At 37.6% G+C, this 17,920-nt stretch overlaps 1 protein-coding gene across 1 annotated transcript; it reads right to left on the bottom strand.

The window, feature by feature from the left end:
- Positions 1-9,546: 9,546 nt before the first annotated feature.
- Positions 9,547-12,769, bottom strand: LOC102505442 (60S ribosomal protein L29-like). The gene is made up of 2 exons (XM_014556370.2): positions 12,619-12,769; positions 9,547-10,115 (listed from the first exon to the last, which is right to left on the bottom strand). The coding sequence occupies exon 2, from the start codon at positions 10,023-10,025 to the stop codon at positions 9,696-9,698; it is 330 nt and encodes a 109-aa protein (XP_014411856.1). The 5' UTR covers positions 10,026-10,115; positions 12,619-12,769; the 3' UTR covers positions 9,547-9,695.
- Between the last annotated feature and the right edge of the window lie 5,151 nt (positions 12,770-17,920).

Raw genomic sequence — 17,920 nt, 5'->3', positions numbered from 1 at the left:
GCATGATTAGACAAGGGCCTGGACTGAGATGGCAATAGTGGAACTGGAAAGGAAGAGATCAGTGCAAGAGGAAGCATACAGGTCTTGGTAACACAGTAGATATGTAGAAGAAGGTGAAGCAAAGGAGAGGGAAAAGTCAAGCATGGCTCCCACAGTTCAAATCTGAATTACCAGAAAAACTGAAAGATCGGGGAAGCCTGGAGGAGAAACTGGCTTGGAGGGAAAGATGATGCATTGTATTAAGTTCAAGTTGACATCAAGACAACAAACTAGTAATATTCAAGTGCCAGTTATGAATCAGAGCCCAAGAAAGAAGCTGGGGCTAAAGATCAAGATATGAAAGTCTTCATTTGGCTGAAGAATGATAGAGATAGTACAGAGGGAAAATAGACAACCATATCTGAGTACACACATATTTAAGGCTAAGAAGAAAAAGGCAAGCTGATGAAGTATATTACATGGGTAGGAGGAAATCCAGTACGTTGTACATTGCAGGATCATAAATATTAAGCATCTTATAAACAAGAACTGGGTTTGGCAAACAAAAATTGTGTTGTATTAAATCTAATTGGCTCTGTCAGTTATAAGAAGCACCATTATTTTATGCACCACTAAGAAAGAAACAAGTTACCATCTAAACTAGTTCTGATTGTAAAACATATAATTTCACAAATATCAATATGTGATAAAAGATATATCTTCAAATGATAGTTGTTATCAGTCTTTCCTTTCTGCCTCCCAACCCAGTAACTTCTGGCACAGTGTTTAGAACAAAGTTGGTGTTTATAATATTCATTGAATAAATGGTGGAAGGAACTTCAAAGCCTCTAATTCATAACTGAATTGCCCCACTACTGCATCTATATACCTACTCCTGCTCTTTTCCTCCACTGGGTACTATCACCTCTGAATGTCTAGCACCTGTACATAACAGATGTTCAGTAAATGCATTTTGAATGAGGTCATTAGGGTAGACCCTAATTCAGAATGACTGGTATCCTTACAAGATGAGGAAATTTGGGCACAGACATGCTTACACACGGAGGGCAATGTGAAGACATGAAGAAGATGGCAGTCCACAAGCCAAGGAGACAAGTCTCAGAAAAAGCCCTGCCAACACCTTAATCATGGACTTCTAGCCTCCAGAAGTATGAGAATATAAATTTCTGTTGCTTAAGCCACCTAGTCTGTGGCTTTCTGTACAGCAGCCCTAACAAACTAGTATATACCTTATCAAAGGTACTCAAAACTCAATGTGATAGGTGAACTTCCTCACACAAATCATACTTTTATAGTAGTTTCTAGTCCCTTCCCTAGATCACTTCCATCTGCTAAGAAAACGAGCCCTTTTCTATACCAGGCCCAGGACTGCACTGATTCTAGGTGAAAACCGTTTATTTGATCATAGCTATTCTTTGAAATAGAATTTTTTTCATATCTGTACTTCTCCAATTGACCCTTTCAAGTCATTTTCCATTCTTTTGAAATCTCCACGTTTCATCATATCTTTGCCCCCTCCAGCGAGTTAGAGTGAACCTCCACATTTCCAAATTTCCATATATTCATTGGCAAAATAGTTGTCTCTTTTATATACTAAAAGTTGTTCATATCCAATTGACTTGCTCCTTACAAAAACTCTGAAAGAATGGTAGAACAGATATTGTTATCCCCTTCTGACACACAAGAAAGCTTGAGAGCAACATTCCCCAAAGTATGTTCCACGTAACTGTCATTCTGTGGAATAACTATTGTCAAAAAAAAAAAAAAAAAGTATGAGAACAATCTCTTGATATAGAGATAAGTTTGAAAACAATGTGTTACACAAATCCAAAAAGGATTCCTTATTCCAGGTTTTCCCGGAGCCTTTTATGTGTTGTTACACATCATGACTCTCCAAGGGAATATAGAATTTCCAGACTTATTTGACTGTGGAATCTTATCCCCATACCATACCCCAACTCCCATGTCCCATCCTACAGAGTGGTTCATGAACATACTTGTTGGAAATGCTGGTTTGAGATATTGTGTAATTTCCCTAAGAAATACAGTAAATGGATGTCAGGACTATAATTAAACATAAATCTTGGTTATTTTTATTCATTTTCAAATCATTTTCATTTTTGCAAACAAAAAAAGACAAAATATTGACATGATGACTGTCATTAGTATGACTATGAACTTCGAAAATTAAGTTAATTATTAAACAAAATTAAATGGAAAAAATAAATCCCTAAAAAATCAGAAACAAAATGAAACAAAAGAACTTAAATGTGTATCCAATTGGTGACTCAACTACACAGAGAATAACTCTTACAAGGGACTTTAAAACATAGTAATTTAATGGTGAATCCCTAGTGCAATACACCCTAAGAAAAAAGACCTGCTTAAAAAAAAAAAAAAGATTATTGTTAGTAATTGTGTTGTTGACATTAGAATTACTGTTGTTATTGTAAGACTACTGTATCTGTAAAGTGGGATAAAGAATATGAAGATTTATATGATATTCAGATTCCATCATCCTGATATTTTGATACTAGGATTTTTGGTGTGGGAAAGAGGTAAGAAAGAACTTAAGTATCAATATGAACTCATGTTTTATTTTACTGAACTATTGAAGGAAAGGAGGAAGAGAGAAGGGTATGGAGGGAAAGAGGGAGGAAGAGGAGGAGGGGGAGGGAGGAAAAGAAGGAAGGAAGGAAGTAGAGGAAAAGAGGAAGAGAGGAAATAGAAAGAAAACATTTCCCAGCTCTTTCTACTGAAAGGACTGAAAACAAAGGTCAACTGAATAACAATGAGCATCCTTAGCACACAGACTGTGGTCTTGAAATACCATTCCTACTAAAAAAGAATGGGAGATCACTGGAGAAATAGCTCATTACAGGTTTGGAAAAGAAATACACAAAAACAAATCTGGAACATTTTGTTACACCAGATATCAAGGAAACTATCAAAGACTACCGAGGTCTGTGTCAGAAGGACTCAGGAGCCACCGTGAAGAGACTCCCATGGGCCACTGATGGAACACCCTGAGCATCAGTGAGCTTAATAACTACAATGAACTGAAACACATCAAATGTGAATTGTCTGCCACATTGTCCATGAGCTCATAAAGGTACTTTAAAAAAAGAAAAGGTCACCAATGGAGGAAGCTAGCTAATTACCCATTATTTTTTAAATTGGTAAATAAAGAAAAAGAATCAAGCAGTTATTCTGCCTTTGTTATATAAATTACTCTGGTGAGTAGCCAAATATTTGATATGGCAGAGTCTCCTTATAGAGTATTTAGCCTACCCTTTCCTTCCCTCTCCTCCTCCTCCTTTCTCTCCCCCTCCCTTTCCCTCTCCCTCTTTAACACGCACGCACACACGCACGCACGCTTGCACGCAAGCTCATGCACATGCGCGCACACACACACACACACACACAGACACACACACAGAATCTACCTTGTTTCAAACTACCGCCTTATAGATGAGATGAATTGCTTTAGGACTTCAGAAACTAACCTCCTTTGATTGGGGACCAAAGTAGAATCAACCTAAAACTGCATTATCTACTGTGAATTAGAATGACTTAAATTTCTTTATTGCTTAAATGAAGCTAATCAAGTTCATTTATAGTTACTTATGGATATATTCATTTATTCAATAATTATTGAATAAATAGCCTGCCTTTAAGGAGTTTATAGACTAGTATTATATATAGCCCAGGAGAATAAAAATTATTGTTATCTTTACTATCTATTTCAGATACCATTTAGAATTATTGTCATACAAATATAGATCTTTCAACTGTATATATAATATATATACACATAATCATACAATGAACATAATTTTGTCCATATGGACCATAAAATACATGTTCCTGCTACATGGTTCAGTGTTATTGTAACAGAATCTAAGAACAATTTTAAGAACAAACATTTATATTTTTGCATCTGTATTTATATCTAGATATAAATAAGACGGAAGAAATATAAATTTGTATAAAGGTCCACAGGTATAATTTGGTGTGGAAGTCTAAGCTCTATAAAATCATAAGATTTTTAAAACTCTGTTTTTAAAAGTTATTAAAATATAGGATGGTGCTTATATCTTTATAGATAAAAAGTGATCTTTAATGTGGCAATGTAATGTATTCATTGGTTCATGGACCCCAAACCTCCAAGGAGTGTCACAAATCTACGTCTCTCTTAGCCCAGGATTTTCAATTTAAATTTTAATAAATGATATATGATGTAACTTAGCCCAACATATTTTGGAGAATTACAAACATCTATAATTTCCAATAATGAGTAACACTGATGGGTCAGTGTTTAAGTAGATTTGTAAAGCCAATGTGATAACACAAATGCTACTTTATTACTTTATCTCCAGTGTCTTTCACAACTGAGTGGATTGTCACACTCTATTATGTGGCACACAGATCCATTGGCTAGAGCTATCGTGGTACTTGTCTAAAACGGTCTTTGAAAATGAAAATTTGGGCTAAATATAAAGGAGGTAACCTGCCAGTAAGAAGTATTCAAACCAAAAAGTCTCCCCGAGGGAAATGATAAGAACTCCATTTTAAAATCATATAAATCAAAATGGTAGGAGGTTCCAACTTATAAATTTTACTGTAAATACATCAAGATTTAAAGTCAGATTTTTAAATGAATTTTTATTTATAGTGAGGAATAAAAGTCCATATCAGGGAAACAGAGTAAGTTACAAAATAAATCCTTTCCTTCCTTCTTGAGTATTTGCTTTTGCTCACCAATTTTTTAAAAAGATTGCCAAACTAAAAAAGAGCACTGAGGAGAGGGGTGGGACACAAAATATGTAGCATGTGATTTTTTTTTTTATCACCATTTTGTTTTACAGTGGGTTTGGGGTTTGGTTTTAATGAGAAAGGAGATGGCAGATATTGTCAATAGTAACACTCTGCCTCTAGGAACATGGATTTAAAAATCTAAATGAGATACCACACGTGCCCAATAATAGTAGCTACTACATATCACCTGAATGATTCTCATAAAATGAAGGGAAGAACCTAGGTGCTTTGATGGTGTGGAGGAAAATAATCCTTCCTGGATATGCAGTGAAGACAGGTTTGGAAAAAGCTATCTATAAAAAGTTATTTTCTATAATTGATGGAGTTAGTTTTCTGGAATAAGAGCTGAACTGAACAGAACTAAACTACTATTGAATCCACAGTAGTCAGTTAATAACCTCTAGGTGCCCTTTCTCCTCCAGGATTTATTTCAGGATCTGGAGAAGAGGGCTAGGAAGAGGAAATTATCTTCTCCCTTCAGTTGATACCCAAATCTGCAACCCAAGAAATGTATGATCAGAAAAAATGTAAAACAAACAAACAAAAAACAACGAGAAGTTTTCCCCCAAACCCCTATCCAAAGCTGTGGTGGAGTATCATCGTGTTTACTTTTCAAAACACTGGAGCAATTGTTCTTTATAACTGTTCTTGGGAAAGAGTTGAACTACTGCATTACCCTAGGTATACATCTGGGCTGATTACAAGGGTGGGGCCAGAGGAGTACTAAATCCTGTTTAAATAAATAAGAGGGGCTGGAGAAGAAAAGTGTGAAAAGTCATTCTCCAAAATAGACCCCAGTGAAATGCAATTACGATTTATCAGATACCCTGCATTTTCATCTCCAAAGAATTCTACAGAACATTGTGGTTTAAATGAAATGCACCAAGGCTGGAATCTAGTTACATTAAGCCCTAATTTGACTCCTAGGTTTGTTCTCTGCTGGAAGCTTTCTGTCTGTGTATACTTCTCTTTCCAAATGAATTTTCCCTAGAGGCATCAGAGAAGTGGAAAGTCTTTTCTCTGGAGGCTCCTTTTCCAATTTTTGCCTCTCACCTTTGTAAAATACTTAGCTCCTTTAAGCCATTTCACAGTGTGAGATTTAATTACATTCTGGGTTGCTTTTTTTCTGGTCCCTCCTTGGTGTCACTGATTTGATCAAAACCACCAACTAGAGATTTTATTGAGTCCTAAAACCTAAGACACCCAGACCAAATTTTAGAAAACCTTGTTTTTTTACTAAAGTTCTCTATTTTCTCAGCATGCTTATCTTACATTGAATTAATGAAGTTTTGGTGGCTGTTTAAATAGATTAAATGTCACACTTTAAATAGAAAGAGAAGGCTCTTACCTAACTGACCTATTTTTCATCTGTGATTTAGAAAAAGGCGAGATTAGCATGGATATTGCATTTTCAAGGACCTCACCACTATTAAATAGACTGTTAAGTGCATTTTATGGCTGAAGAGTCTGTTCTCAGTTCAGTCTACAAGACGTGCTAAGTTCATCTCTACCTGCTACATTGAACATTCACTGACTAAAATACTTTCTGTGGATGTAATACCTATGCTCTGTATCTTTTAAGTACATAACTCTAAATATTTTAGGACTAGTAAAACGTAACTCAATAAAAGTCCCAAGAATATGTGTTGTCCCTCAAGACAAATACAGTGTTCTTATTTATCCAATGATATACATCCTGTGCTCCATTAGCAGCTGCATATCATAAGGTGACCAGATGTTGAAAACTAACATAGTCACTCATAAAATGAGATTCCAAGTCTTCTTTGAACCAAAAAAGCAACAATAACTGGTTAAAACTCCATCCTCACAACAACTTAACTTGCTCTCAGCGTTTCAAGGCTGTAAAGGAAGTGGTTGATGGACTTCTAATGAACAGACATATTTTACCATTCATTCTCACTGCAACTTGGACCAACTTCAGCATTTTTCTCTTGTTGTTTCCTTTTAAGTAAATTTGCCTGGCTGTTTACCTTTTCATTTAGGTGATCTTTGAACACAAAAGAAAATATCAGTGGATAAACATGAGATAAATCCTTAATTTAAAAATCAAAAGTACTTATATAAATCAAAAAATTATTTTCCTGTGTCCCTCCCTCTTTCATCAGTTTATGATCTATTGTACTGTGTTAGCAAACCCAAAAAGAAGTAGGTCTGTTAAAGGAGAATTCTGTTAGAAAGCCTACTTCCCTGCTTTTGCTTCCTTGACATGCCAGAACTTTGATTTTAATTGTTCAGTAGACTTCATCTAACCCAGATATCCATACGTAATAGTAATTACAGATATTCTTCAATTCAGAGCTTTATGTACCCAAAAGATCCCCTTATGGGGAGAAAAAGACTATCCATTCTGAAGGTTCCCAATAGCCCAGACATACATCTCAATCATTTAAGCCTTTTAAATTCCCCAACTTTAACTTTCTGTGAAGAAATTCTATTAACCACTCTAAATAAAGAAAAAATTTCTTTTGGTTCTTCTTCCTTTCTGCCACAAATGATATAGCCTTTCCCACTCTGCCCAGCTGGCATTACTACACTTGTTCTTCTACATTCTTATTCCTCTTTGCTAATGCCTCCCTTCCAGCATCTTATTCATTCCTCCTTATGTTGTAGTTAGTTATATACAGGTTGGCCAGCCACAAAATGTATGCTTCTTAAGAGGAAAGTAAATGCCTCATTCTTTTCTATAGTCTTTATAATTTTCAGTGCAATATTTTGAACCAGCTGGTTCACAATAGACATTTGCTGAATTAATTTAAAAATTCATTAACTAACCAATTAATAATCAATATTACAGTAATTAAAGACTAAGCTGAGCTGTTAGAGAACTCCTAAATTCCCAGTGGGACCAACAAGAATACCTTGAATATACTTGAGAGTACATTTTTTTTTTAAATATCCCAAAAGAAAACATCATCTAGGCCCCTTTGAACATTTTATAAAGCAATTTTAATGGAGTTATTTATGACTTGGTAAATTATTCATTCTACAGAGGCACTAAGTCTAGGTCTCATTAAAAAAAAAAAAAATGGAGGGCTGAGGCTAGATTACCTAGATAATTCAAATTCCATTTTACTTTTCTCAGAATTACTTGGATTCTTTCTTTAGTCTTTTCCTTTGCTTGGTTGAGATGTAGCCTTTAATGTTCTTAAGTCCAGCCACAAACAATAAATGCTGGAGAAGATGTAGAGAAAAGGGCACCCTCCTACACTGTTGGTGGGAATGTAGTTTAGTGCAGCCACTATGGAGAACAGTATGGAAATTCCTCAAAAAACTAAAAATAGACTTACCATATGATCCAGCAATCCCATTCGTGGGCATATATCCAGAGGGAACTCTAATTTTAAGATACATACACCCCAATACACACACACACACACACGTATATATACACACACAATATACATACATATTAAAACACATATACACAATATATAAACATATGTATACTATATATATATAATGGAATACCACTTAGCCATAAAAAAGAATAAAATAATGTCATTTGCAGCAACATGGGTAGACCTGGAGATTGTCATACTAAGTGAAATAAGCCAGAAAGAAAAAGAAAAATACCATATGATATCACTTATAAGTGGAATCTAAAAAAATGAGACGGATGAACTTATTTATAAAACAGAAACAGACTCACAGACATAGAAAACAAATTTGTGATTACCAGGGGAGGAAAAAGGGGTGTGGTTGGAGGGATAAATTGGGAGTTCAGGATTTGCAGATACTAACTACCATATATAAAATATAAATAGCAAGGTCCTGCTGTATAGCACAGGGAACTGTATTCGGTATCTTGTAGTAGCCTATGATGAAAAAGAATATGAAAAGGAAAAAATATATATGTATAACTGAATCACTACGTTGTACACCAGAAATTAACACAATATTGTAAACTGACTGTACTTCAAAAAAAAAAAAAAAAACAATAACATCAGAAAAATAAATAAAGTTCTTAAGTCCAAGACTTGTCAAGTTCTCTAGATCAAAGATCACTAAAAGCTTTTCTTGCAAAAGGAAGTCCTACTGTGGAATTAAGAGCACAAGACTGGAAGTCAGAAGACCTGGTTCTAATCCTGATGCTGTTACTACCCATGTTTTCTTATCCAAAACACTTTACCTTTCTATCCTCAGTTTACTTACTTATAAAATTAGAGAATTTTTATACTAGATAATCTCCAAAGTCCCACCCAATTCATAAAACCCTATTAATTTATTACAAATAGCATTGATATTTATTTGTTTAATTAAGTATTGGGAAAAGTAGTATGTGCATGTGTAGATTAAAATTGTCCACAAATTCTTTGAACTTCCTCCCTGTAAGAGATAGGATCTCTTTCCTCAGTCCTTGAATGTATGTGGGCTGGCCATGTGACTTTCTTTGACTAACAGAATACGGCAGAGGTGTTGTATGAGTTCCTCTGATTCTAGGTCTCAAGAGGCCTTGAAACTTCAGCCCTTGCTCTCCCTGAACGCAGGCAACATATCAAGAAGCTGAGGCTGACCTGCTGCAGACAGATGGCTCACAGGACAGCCAGACACTTTAGTGAGTCCATGTTAGATCATCCAGCTCTTGTCCAGTCCCCAGACAAATGCAGCCACATGACCAAGAGAAGATCAGGAGAACTATTCTGTGAGCCCACCCTAACTGCAGACCCTTAGAACTGTAACCAAAGAAAATAGTTGTTTAGCCACAAGTTTTTTGTTTTTTTTAATTTATTTTTTGACTGACAGATCCTGCCTCAGGTTTATTTGTACAAACAGGACAGGTAGACATGAGCCCCATGCAGACAGCAGCCCAGGGGTTGCACTAGTCCTTATATCCTCACATCAGTAGATGAAAGGCTCTACTCTGGAGCTTTTGTGGGGGCCTGGGCACCTTTGGGAGCCTGAGCCTGAGCTGCAGCTGCAGCTGCCGCCTTGGTCTGAGCCTTGGCCTTTGGCCAACAGAGCCTGAGACCCTTGGTGATGCGGTCATGAGCACGTTTCCTGAGCTTGGGGTGAGCAATGCAGGCAAGTTGACTGAGCTTGTGGCTGTTGCCCTTTGGGATCTCGGGCTTGACTTCCTTGGGCTTTCCGAGAGCCTTGACAGCCTCAGCATGTGCACTCATGGCTTTGGCGTTGTTGGCCTGCATCTTCTTCAGGCCCTTCTTGGTGTGCTTCTTGGTAAAGAGCATGTTCCTCAGGAACTTGGGGTCCACCCCCTTTAGCCACTAAGTTTTGAGGTGATTTGTTATATGTAGCAATAGATAACTGGCATAATACATCTGGTAAGAAAAAAAATTTTTTTTCAGAACAAGCAAAAATGCTTCTTTTTTCCTCCCCAAAACCTGAGTTTCCATCCCCAGAGGCAACAGCCCCCACAATGGGAGCATATTCTACACGCTGCTATGCATTTTGTTTGATTCCTTTAATATAATATAGAACTTACTCTATGTCAGCCATATAAATGGCCTTGGAGCATTCTATTCTACAGATAATATATCATAATTCATTTAACCAAACCCCTTCAGATGGACATTTAGGCTGCTTCTGCTTTTTTGTTAATTACAAACATTGATACAATGATCATCTTTGCACACACACACTTATGCATACATGTAAGTATATCTCTATATCTATAGGAGGTGGGAATGGGGACCAAGGATGGTGCTTCCTTACTCAGATATGTGGAGAGTCCACACCAACAAACGGCTATCCAACAGCCAGAACTTGGGAGGCAGTCCTATTGTCCAGTCAATGCCCAAGAGGGTGATTCCTGCCTACCAAAGGCAACTTAGGTTTTTGTTTAGTTTTGTCTCCAGGCCAGAGTCACTCTATTGTTCTCGTGCTATGTGTTCTCAGTGCTGGTTCACTATAGCAGGCTTCTGAACTTCTGCCAAAAGCTACAGTTGTCATATCCTTTGCCCAGACATCTATCATTTGCTGGGAAGTCTACCTAAGCTTTTGACAATGAGCACCAGTCTCATCACTTCCTCTCATGGAGGGAAGCCTGTCCCCAGAAGAGAACTACCAAACAGGTAAACAGTAAACACGGATAAAAATAATGCCTAGATTTCTCTGCATTATATTCCAAATAGGATACTTGGTTTTACTTCTCTTTCCTCTCTCCACTCCAGCTCTCACCTTCTTTTGTGCTTTCTAGGGCCCTTCTTCTGACTGTAATTTTTCATCTTTCACCTCTTCTTATAGTTTTGGATCAGGCTCAACCCTCTCCACACAACTTATCAATTTATCAGGAACATAGGCTTCATATGACTCTGGTTCAAGGCAGACACCAGCACTCCCCAATCAAAGGCTCACAAATGCTTTCCATTCTCACTTTCCAAAATCACCTGAACCCCCAATTATGAGAAGCACAGTTTCTGAGGCACTCCATCACTGTGCCTTAGGCTCTGAGGGAGAATGACACCCAGCACATAGGACAAAGCCTCTCCCATGGCCTCTTCTCCCAGAGAAAAGACAGCTTCAATCACATGCTCCCAGGTTCTACACCCCAGCATAACATTTTCTGCTTTCATTAATAGTGAATTGAACCCATCTACAAAACAAATGAGGCTGGAAAGTGAGAGAATTTCCTACCCTCCCTTGTAGCTACAAGTAGACATCGTGTCCCATTGAAGTCATTGATATGTAGAGGGAAGTCAGCTGGGAGAGCACTCATGAAAGTTTTTCCTTTTCTAACAAAAGGGATAGATGCAGTGTGGTCTTCCTGCATTAAATGCGAAAAGTATATCTGGAGCTCCGACAGCTGTCTTTCAATCATAGATGATGTATTAACTTTCTATTGTCAAATTACCACAAACTTAGTGGCTTAAAAAACAAATTTATTATATTACAGTTCTGGAGGTCAGAACTTTTCCAGTATTTAAAGGCTGCCTGCGTTCCTTGGCTCATGGCCCTTTCCTCCATTTTCAAAACCAGCAGCACAGAATCTTCAAGTATCTCCGTTTCTCTGACCTCCGCTTTTTTCAACACATCTTCTCTGATTCTGACTCTCCTGTCTCCCTCTTATAAGGACCGTTGTTTATATTAAGCCTATGTGGATAAACCAGGTTACTTTCCTCATCTCAAGATTCTAAACTAAATCACATCTACAAAGGCCTTTTGGCCATCGAAGGTTATATACTCATAGGTTTTGAGTACTTGGACGTGGACATCTTTTGAGAGCTTTTATTCTCTCCACCAAAAATAATATGCATAATGACCAAAATCTGAGGATGATAAAATGGAAAGATGGAAGAGCCTAGATGCTTGAAAACATTACAGAATTACAGTAACCAGCACTGTGGACTGCCTATCTCTAGATAATAAAATATCTTCATTGCTTAAGTCACCATTAATCAGGTCTTCACTTTCTTGCAACTGAATACATTCTGACTGGTACATTGCTTTCATTTGTGTAAGATTTACCATGTTGGATTAAATGAGATTGTGTTTGGAAAAGTTTTGTTTGCTTTGGCCCTATTGAATTCCCTGAAAGCACCATAATGTTGCTTTCCTTTAAGCCTTCCTACACTATTTCTTTTCTACACTTTCTCACATGTACCAACCCCTATGCCACCCACCTTCACCTGGCTAATTCATCATTTTGATCTCTTCTTGGACATCTCTCCCTGCCTGCCGAGAAGTCTTCCCCAACCTACCTCTGCTCACCAACACCCTGGTTAGATATCCTGCCTTGGTGTTTCCATGGCAGCATGACCCTCTTTGATCATACTGTTCCTATCTATAAGCTCCTCAAAAACAAGAGACCTGTGTGTGCCTTACTTTTGACTGGATCCAGGTGCTAAAGGGTATCCTCAGGAGTCAGCTTCCCCTCATCCTTTGGGGCTGCTTTTCTTTCTCTTGCCTTTATTCCTGGGCAGATTCTTCCCTCTTGGAGCAAGATGGCCACCAGTAGCTTCCAGCTTACCTTTTACCAACTTGGCAACCTAGATGGAAAGAGAGAATCTCTCTCACATTAGGTCCAGAAAAAGATCTGGCCTGACTCTCACTGTCCTAAATTGGGCCAGGCCTTGGCCACATACCAACTTGTGGAGCAGAGCTATGGGGTCAGTCCCACCAGAACCTCAGGAACTGAGAATAAGGGAGGGGAAGTTTCACAAAGGAGAATCTGGGCTTTGCTGCCAGAAAATGAGCAAACAGATGCTGGGCAAACAAAAGCAACTGAATATCACTAAAGAAGGCAATACATAAAGTGTTCTTTTCTTGAGCACTTGCTATGTTCCAGATACAAGGCTAAGCCATTTTTATTCATTCAAAAAACAGTTACTACACCTACTACGTGCTGGGCAAGAGAACAAGAACGATATGGCCCTTGTTCCCAAGGTGCTTAATATTTGAAGAGAGTTTACAAGTACTATCTCATTTAATCCTTTCAGCCATGATAGGAAGTAGGTATTTTATTTATCCCTATATAACAAATTAAAATATAAAATGGCATATAGCATAGAGTGCTTAAGTAACTTGCTCAAACTCTCATGGCAGTGAATGGCAGAGCTGGAATTCAAAGTTTATCTGAGGGGCCTCACCCTAATCTAATACACACGTTGCAAGTGTAGATGGGAGATGAAGTGAAAGGGGACAGCATTGCCCCTAGTGACCTACAGCGCCAGGGCTGTTCCAGAGAATGCTGACGACCCAGACAAGACACTCCATTCAAGTTAACATGGATATTAAGGGCAGGTAGAGAAAAACGTATGTGAAAGAAGGAAGACAGACCCTTGTAGTTTTCAGGAGTGAAGGGGAACCTGGGGACCGATTATATATTTCAGTTCATTTTTAACATAAATGAGCCCTCATCCTCCCTCTTTGCTCCTTTCATCACCATCTGTAGTCCTTAAGTTGTAGAACCCAAGAGCTGGAAGATGAGTTAAAGAGCTTCTAGTCAAAATCTCTTCATAACCCAGACAGCAGCCAGTGTCTCCTTGCCTCTTAAGACCTACTGCAATTGATTCAAGCTCCCACTCCACCTGCTCTGGAAAATCCAATGCTCTTCCCACATCACCAAAAAAACCTAGGACTTATTCTCACGGAAGCTGCTTCTGGCTCTATTTTGTCTTCTAAGTTCTTGATCTCTATATTGTTGCTTCTTCTTCATCTCAGCCTTGTCATATATTCAAATATGGAATTCAGCCCAATTAATACATAAATCTCCTGCACCTCATCTTATACTAAGGAGAAAAGTGAGGCATGAAGAGGCTAGAAAACTTGCACAGAGTCATTCAGTTACGAGGGGCAGGGCTGGGCTGAGAAGTCAGGCCTACTTCCTACTTCATCATTTGCTCCATCAGGCACTTTTGTGTAGAGCAGAAGTCGTGAAGAAAACTGTGGTGACTGTTTCCCTATCCTTATGACCTCATTTAACTTTATCTCCCAAAGACCTTGTCTTGAAATACATTTCTGTGGAGGGTTAGGACTTCAACATATGAATGTTGAATGGGACACAATGCAGTCCATAGCACAGTCCCATTAAAAGTTAAGGAAAAAACAATGTGTCATCTCAGAAAACATTTTCATCTGACTTCTCAACTCTTGGTAAAGTCTTTTTTTTTTTTTTGTCATTTGTATTTTTAAAAATTTTTATTGAAATACAGTCAGTTTACAATGTTGTGTCAATTTCTGGTGTACAGCACAATGCTTCAGTCATATAGGAACATACATAAAATCATTTTCATATTCTTTTTCACCATAAGTTACTACAAGATATTGAATATAATTCCCTGTGCTATACAGTATAAACTTGTTGTGGTAAAGTCTTAATTGTAAAGCCAGTGAGCTATAAATACACCCTTAAGCTTTCATCAATAGGGTAAAAGAACTTGCAAATCAACTAACAATCCTTGAGTGCCTACTATGTGCCAAGCACTGCTTCAAGCACCTTACATGCATTGACTAAATTCATCCTCACACCACCTTATTAGGTAGAAACTATTTCAATTCCCAGTTTGCAGATGAAGAAATAGAACCTGTCCAATATCACACAGCTAGTAACAGGCAAGGCTAGGATTCCAACCCAAATAGTCTGGCTGTAAGCCTGTGCTCTTAGCTATATTTCCACATAACTTGTACTTTTTATAGTCATTTTAAATAAATATGGTTATACAAAAACAATTGGAGAATAATATGTGTGAATTATTTTTGTATAGCTTATTCATATGAAGTGCTTAAAACTATAATTCTAAATTAAAAAGCAAAAATAGAAGTAATTGAAAATTATAGCCAACGGAAATCAGTAATGCAGGAATAAAACATCCCTCCTAAAAATTTGGGGAGTTCCATCTATCTACTTATGTCCTATATAATGGGACCACTGAAATAGAGCCAAGTCTTGCCTTTGTTAGTAGAATATTGAATCAGAGTCCTCAGTGTACCCTAACAACACTAAATTTTTTTTGTAAATATCAACTATAATTGGAAACAGAAGACCACAACCCAATTTGGATGACCAACTGTCCCAGTTTGCCTAAGACTGTCCCTCTCTTCCAGTCCAGGACATTTGTAATTCGTTTTATAAATATCAAATATAATTGGAAACAGAAGACCCACTCCCCACCTGAAACTAGGATTACCAACTGTCCCTGTCTGCCTGGGACTGTCCCTGAGTTCTCTTCTAGTCCAGAAAATGTGTATCTCCTCTAGAACCAGAAACAACTGTACTCATCCAAGCACGTTTTTTGTTTTGTTTTGTTTTACTTTGCCATATCTTTGGGTTTTGGTGCTCAAAAGCCAAAAATCCAACATTTTGTTTCTTATGGTTTCCTTCTTCTGAGGCAGTGATGTCCTAGTTTGAACTGGAGAGAGGGATGGGGTTAAAAAAAAATTACAGCACAAGAGTCCAGAAAATATTCACAGGAAGCACAGTTCTCTGCTTTCAAATCCCCAGATTCATCCACAGGGGCATTTACCCCAACTTGGGGAATCAGTCTGGCTTGGGGAAGGTCCTGTTTATACTTACCAGTTTCTCCCTGGTTGCTTCTTCTCTCTCTTCTCCAAGGCTAGGAAACTTTATAAAACTTGGCTAGCTGAGAGTCTTTATCTGTTGTTCCAAAATCAATTGTTAACAACATGAACATTTTCTCCTGAGTACTTTGGCTTTTGACAGGCAAGGAGCCCAGTTCCTTTCAAAGCCTTCCTTTTTGCCATCAACTTCAAAATGTCTGTTTTAAAACTCAAAAACTAAGCAGACACTTTTTTCTCTTTGAATTTCTGCTGTAACAAATAATAGTAGATAATATACAAAAATTTTTTAATAATAATGGTACTGCCTCATGGGGTTTGGGTGGTCCCAAAATGAAAGAGAATTAAATGAGAACTAACTGTACACATTGTCTAACCCAAGTTGTACTCTACTATTGTTTGCTGGCCAAGCACTGTTGTAAGCACCTGACATGTGTTCTCACAACAGCTTCATGAGCTACGTAGGTACCTTTATTATCCTGTAGTTACAGATGAAGACACTAGTAGCAGTAAGGTTACATGGTCACATGGCTGGTAAATAGCAGGGCTGAATTTCAAGCCCAGGCTGTCAAGCTTCGGTCTGATCTCTATGCCACCCTGCTTCTGCACCTGAGAGGAAACCGAGTTGTAGGAAATTCTAAGGGAAGAATTAAAAGTTAGCATTTCAGAATATTACTGCAACACTCTACTTTGAACTGCATCAGAAAAGTAAGATGGAATGATGGATGGATCAAAAGATGAATGGCTGGATCAATTACATGATAGAGCAAGTATATTAAAATGTTAATGGTAGAACGGTGAGTATATAGGTCTTTGTTGCAAATGTTGAAAATGTTTCAATTTTTCTGTATGTTTGAACTTTTCCAGGACAAAATGTTGAATATTCTCCCCAAATATTACTCCAGCATATCTGCATCCTGAGAAGAGCCATTCAGGTGCTTCTGTCTTTAAAAAAAAAATTCTGCTCTATGCAGCATCACATTGCGTGTGACAGCACTTACTTAATTGCTTAACTGTATAGGATAGGGAAAGGGGCTCTGAAATAAGAGCCAGCATAGTGGACTAGTCTGAAGACCTCATCAAAGTAGTCTAAAAGTGTCCCTAAGGAAAAAAAAAAAGTAGCTCATGGTGAAAAAGAATATGAAAATGAATATATGTATGTTCATGTATGACTGGAGAATTGTGCTGTACACCAGAAATTGACACAACATTGTAAACTGACTGTAACTCAATAAAAAAAAAATTTTTTTAAAGTGTCTCTAAGAAATGTCACTCTGAGCCCCATTTCTACAGATTGTGGCAAGTAGAGAAAAAGGGAGGAAAAAAAGACTACATTACTATGTTTAGCACAGAGAATTAACCAGCAGAAAGTCCCCGAGATGAGAATTAGTAAATTAACATATTTTAAGAAAGGAAGTTAGACTCTGAATGCAAATTATTTGCAAATATTCAGATTGTATCTTTGGGCTATTAATATTAATATAATAATAAGAAAAGCTAACATTTGTTGAATGCTTATTGTATACCCAGGACTATTCTAAATACTTTACATGTATTAACTTATTTAATCCTCTCACCAATTCTATAAGGGTAGGTAGTATTATTGCCCACATTTTACAGACAGGGTAACTAAGGCACAGAGAGTTTAAGTAACTTGCACAAGGTAACACAGCTGAAAGGTAACAGAGCCAGAATTTGAAATTAGGCAATCTCATTTCCACACTTAGGCTTTTAACTGCTCACTCCCTTATATTGTCTATTGTCAGAGTTTTAAGTAGTTAATTGATAACCCTTCTCTTTCCTATCTAAATTTAGAATGAATTGAGAAGTAGACACAGGAGTCAGAGATAAGAAACGTTAGCTTTATTTCTAATGAAAGCTGAATTAAATAATATTCAACCAGATGGACTTGCTTATAGTTGCTCAACTAGTCAGACTTACCTACCCAGTCATAGGCTGCCCTGAACAGCTGCAGAGCTCAACCACAAGCACAGAGCATGTTTTGCTAAGGGCATGGCATGGCAGAGGCTGAAAACCAGAATGCATCCTCTCTGTGAGCAGGCAAGTCCAAAATGTGCAGAAGTGGCTGATCCACAAATGCCTGGTTCCT

This window comes from Camelus ferus, chromosome 13 (genome assembly GCF_009834535.1).
Source record: "Camelus ferus isolate YT-003-E chromosome 13, BCGSAC_Cfer_1.0, whole genome shotgun sequence".
In the NCBI taxonomy this organism is placed as follows: domain Eukaryota; kingdom Metazoa; phylum Chordata; class Mammalia; order Artiodactyla; family Camelidae; genus Camelus; species Camelus ferus.
The sequence above is the reverse complement of the archived record's forward strand: the minus strand, read 5'-3'. Positions and strand labels throughout refer to the sequence as shown.